At 43.3% G+C, this 3,199-nt stretch overlaps 1 protein-coding gene across 1 annotated transcript in view; it reads left to right on the plus strand.

Moving 5' to 3' along the window:
• The first annotated feature begins 2,570 nt into the window (after positions 1–2,570).
• LOC118337187 (interleukin-1 receptor type 2) overlaps positions 2,571–3,199 on the plus strand; it is a 4,505-nt gene continuing 3,876 nt past the window's right edge. Inside the window, exon 1 of the mRNA XM_035674094.1 lies at positions 2,571–2,576. Coding sequence (XP_035529987.1) covers positions 2,571–2,576 — 6 coding nt within the window. The remainder of the gene's footprint in view (positions 2,577–3,199) is intronic.

A 3,199-nucleotide genomic window follows, 5' to 3' on the forward strand; every position in this document is an offset into this window, starting at 1 on the left:
AACTAAAAACCAGTAATTTAATTTAAAAAAAACCCTTAAATGTCAGATGGAAGTCTACGTCAAAATGAAATTTTCTTTTGACTTTATAAATGTTGACCAATGTGGACCATTTGTCCATACATAGGAAGTGTGAGATGGGAGGAAGCTGTATCCCAATTTTGAGGATGTTGTTACTCAGAAAACCTGTGAGGAAAAGGAAGCATTTCATGATTTAGTCTAAAAAGATGACTGCAGTTTTTAAACCTCTTTTTTTAAAGAAAAGAAAAAGAATGAACAAGAGGGATTTTCTCTTATGTGCTCCCTCTCCCCACAAGGCTACCAGCCACAGATGGACATTGCGGCTCGCCCTCCTCACGTTTTCTCACGTTAAATTGGTCTAGCTGAAGTGTACGCTTGGAGACGAGGGGCGAGAGCTCTTTGGGGGATCCTGGACCAGGCGATGAGGCCACCCGGGACTGGTCAGGCCGAATGGGGAGAGAGAGACAGAGGGAGAAGGAGATAGAGAGAGAAAGAGTGTGTGTATAAGTGTGTGTGTACATCCTATTATCTGCGTCTCCTCAGCATTTTGTGAAGGAACCAGATGGGGTCCATTCACACCAGTCTGAGTTCTGGAGGCTCCCTGCAGCCACCTCTTGTTATCTTTTGTCACCAATCAAGTGCCATTTTCTCCCTCCTCCGCTCCTCCCTTTGCTCTCCTCCTCCCTCCTTTTTCCCTATTGTCTTCCTCCTCCTCTCTGCCTCCATTTGGGGCCGCCAGTGTGCACAGTTGACTTTTGTAGTTTTACCTCAGTAGAAGCTTTGTAGAACATATTTTAAGTATATTTATACACATACATACTTAAGTGCAAGTACTGGATTGTTTTTGGAGTTATTGGAGTTTTTTCATATCATGTGAGTACCTAATTGTAGGTGTCACTCTCATTTACTGTGTTAAACTAAATATAGCCTGTTTTTATTTCCCATGGAAGTTTCTTGACAATGTCATACATGGTTGCTTCATTAAACCGTTTGTGTGGGCTATCTCTCTTTTCCCCAAGCTATACAATGTTTACACAGACCATACAGTGGTTAAGATCCAACAGGACCTGGCTTTAGGGGACCCACTGGCTCACAGGCCTTGGATCCCCAGACGTTAGTCTTGCAGTTGGATCTTGTTCTGTCAGTTGGTCTGATGCTACAGTTGTTAGTCACCCATTAGACACTTTGGTGCAGAGCAAGATATCCAAAACTACAGTGCAGTGAAGTTTTGATGGTTATTTTTCAACCTGGACCCTATTTTCTGTCAAAGTGACTAATGGGGACCACAGGTTTTGAATTTGGTCCAGTATTGAGTGTGAATGTTGCAACCTGAAGCTGTGAAACAGGCTGTAATGTACTCATTACAGGTAATTGCACACTGTCAAAATACGCCACAGTGTGCAGGAGCACTGTCTTGCTTACCACTGAAAAAATATGGATGAATAATTTTGTTTTCAGACACATTCCTCTTTTTATTCCTACTTATACACATCAGTAATCACCTTTGAATGTAATGATACTGACTCCCAGTTACCCAGGTGACAATTAATTCAATTCAAACAATTGTTTGGCACAATAAAAGGCAAGTATGATGTATAATTTTCAACCAAATTTGACACAGAAGTTCCCTAGGCTATGCCTCGTCCAACGCAACTTGCAATACGCCAAAGAGTGCTTGCACTCCAACAGAACGGACACAAACAAGCCAACATTGCTGATTTCCTTGGAATATTGTATAAAGTGCTGTCTGTAAAATCCTCAAACATCATCGAGAGGAGGGTCATTTGCGGCCACGAAAATCTACTAACTAACTACCAGTCGAGGTGATCTGCAACCGCTTAGTCTGTGCTGTAGAAATCGGAAAATGCCAGCAAGCCGCATTCGTCGTTTGTGGAGAAGACACAATGGTATCAACATTTCCCGCCAAACTGTAAATCGAAGATTGCTTCAGCATGGTTACCGAGCAAGACGAATGACCAAGTGTCCACGCCTAACTGTTCAACACAGAGTTGCTCGACTTCACTGGGCTAGGGAGCACAGAAGATTACAGCTTGGGCACTGGCTAAATGTTGTCTCATATGGATGAGAGCCGCTATATCCTTCACCGTATAGATGGAAGACAAAGGGTGCAGCGATTACGTGGCGAGAACCTCCACAATGACTGCATCCAGGAAACCATTTAAGGAGGTGACGGCTCAGTGATGGTATGGGTCGGTATTCATTATGGAGGAAAAACTCCATTGGTGGTGCTGGACGGAAACGTGAATGCAGTCATGGAGAATTGCCTTCCTTACACGCAAGAAGGGTCTTCTTGCGTGTAAGGGAACAACTTTAGGCTTAAGACGACAACACAAGAGCACATAGCGCAGCTGTAGTGAGAGAATTTCTTGATGGAGCAGATGCCATGGCCTGCTTGCTCGCCTGATATGAACCCTAATCACATTGTCACAATCTCTTGAGAAGAGGTAAAAAATCTTTTTATTTCAATTTTGTTTCACTAACAAAGACCACACCAATGAACGTGTGGAATTTAGAAAGGTTTATTGCACGTAATGAAGGTATGAGGGTCGAGGGATAAGGATAGGGGTTGAGGGATGAGGGAAGAGGGGATGAAGAATTGAGGGATGCAGGGATAAAGGGATAAAAGGAAGAAGGGTATTGGAATGAAGGGTGAGGGATGAAGAGATGGATAGATGAATGGACAGAGGGGTTCGGCGAAATGGTAAGAGGGAACCGACTGGGTTGCGAGACTCTGAGTGGGAGAGCCGTCTCTTTGTATTTCTTGTAGAGAGCCCCAGTGGTTCCTGTGTTTGGATAAGAGAGACGGGGAAAAAAGGAAAGAAACATAATCGTCCCTGCCTTCAGATGCAGCAGGGACTTCATGAACTGAAGGAAAAGCTTTTTATACAATATAAAGCCGTTGTGCACAGCAGATACTGTAAGAATCACCCACAATTATTCATAGATCAGTGACTGATTTACTGACTTTTCTGATTTAACCACATTAAACCTTTTGCTGCTTCCTATGCATTGTGTTTGAACATACAGCTACAGTACAGTAACAGCGTGAATATTGGCCTGCATTCGCCAGGATGTTAATTATCTCTTCATTAGTAAGGACTGCTTCTGATAGATTCCGTGCAGGCTCACTCAGTCCCACACTTCTTGCAGTAACATCCTT

This window comes from Morone saxatilis, unplaced genomic scaffold (assembly GCF_004916995.1).
Source record: "Morone saxatilis isolate NCDOM2014 unplaced genomic scaffold, NCSU_SB_2.0 Contig3, whole genome shotgun sequence".
Taxonomy (NCBI): domain Eukaryota; kingdom Metazoa; phylum Chordata; class Actinopteri; family Moronidae; genus Morone; species Morone saxatilis.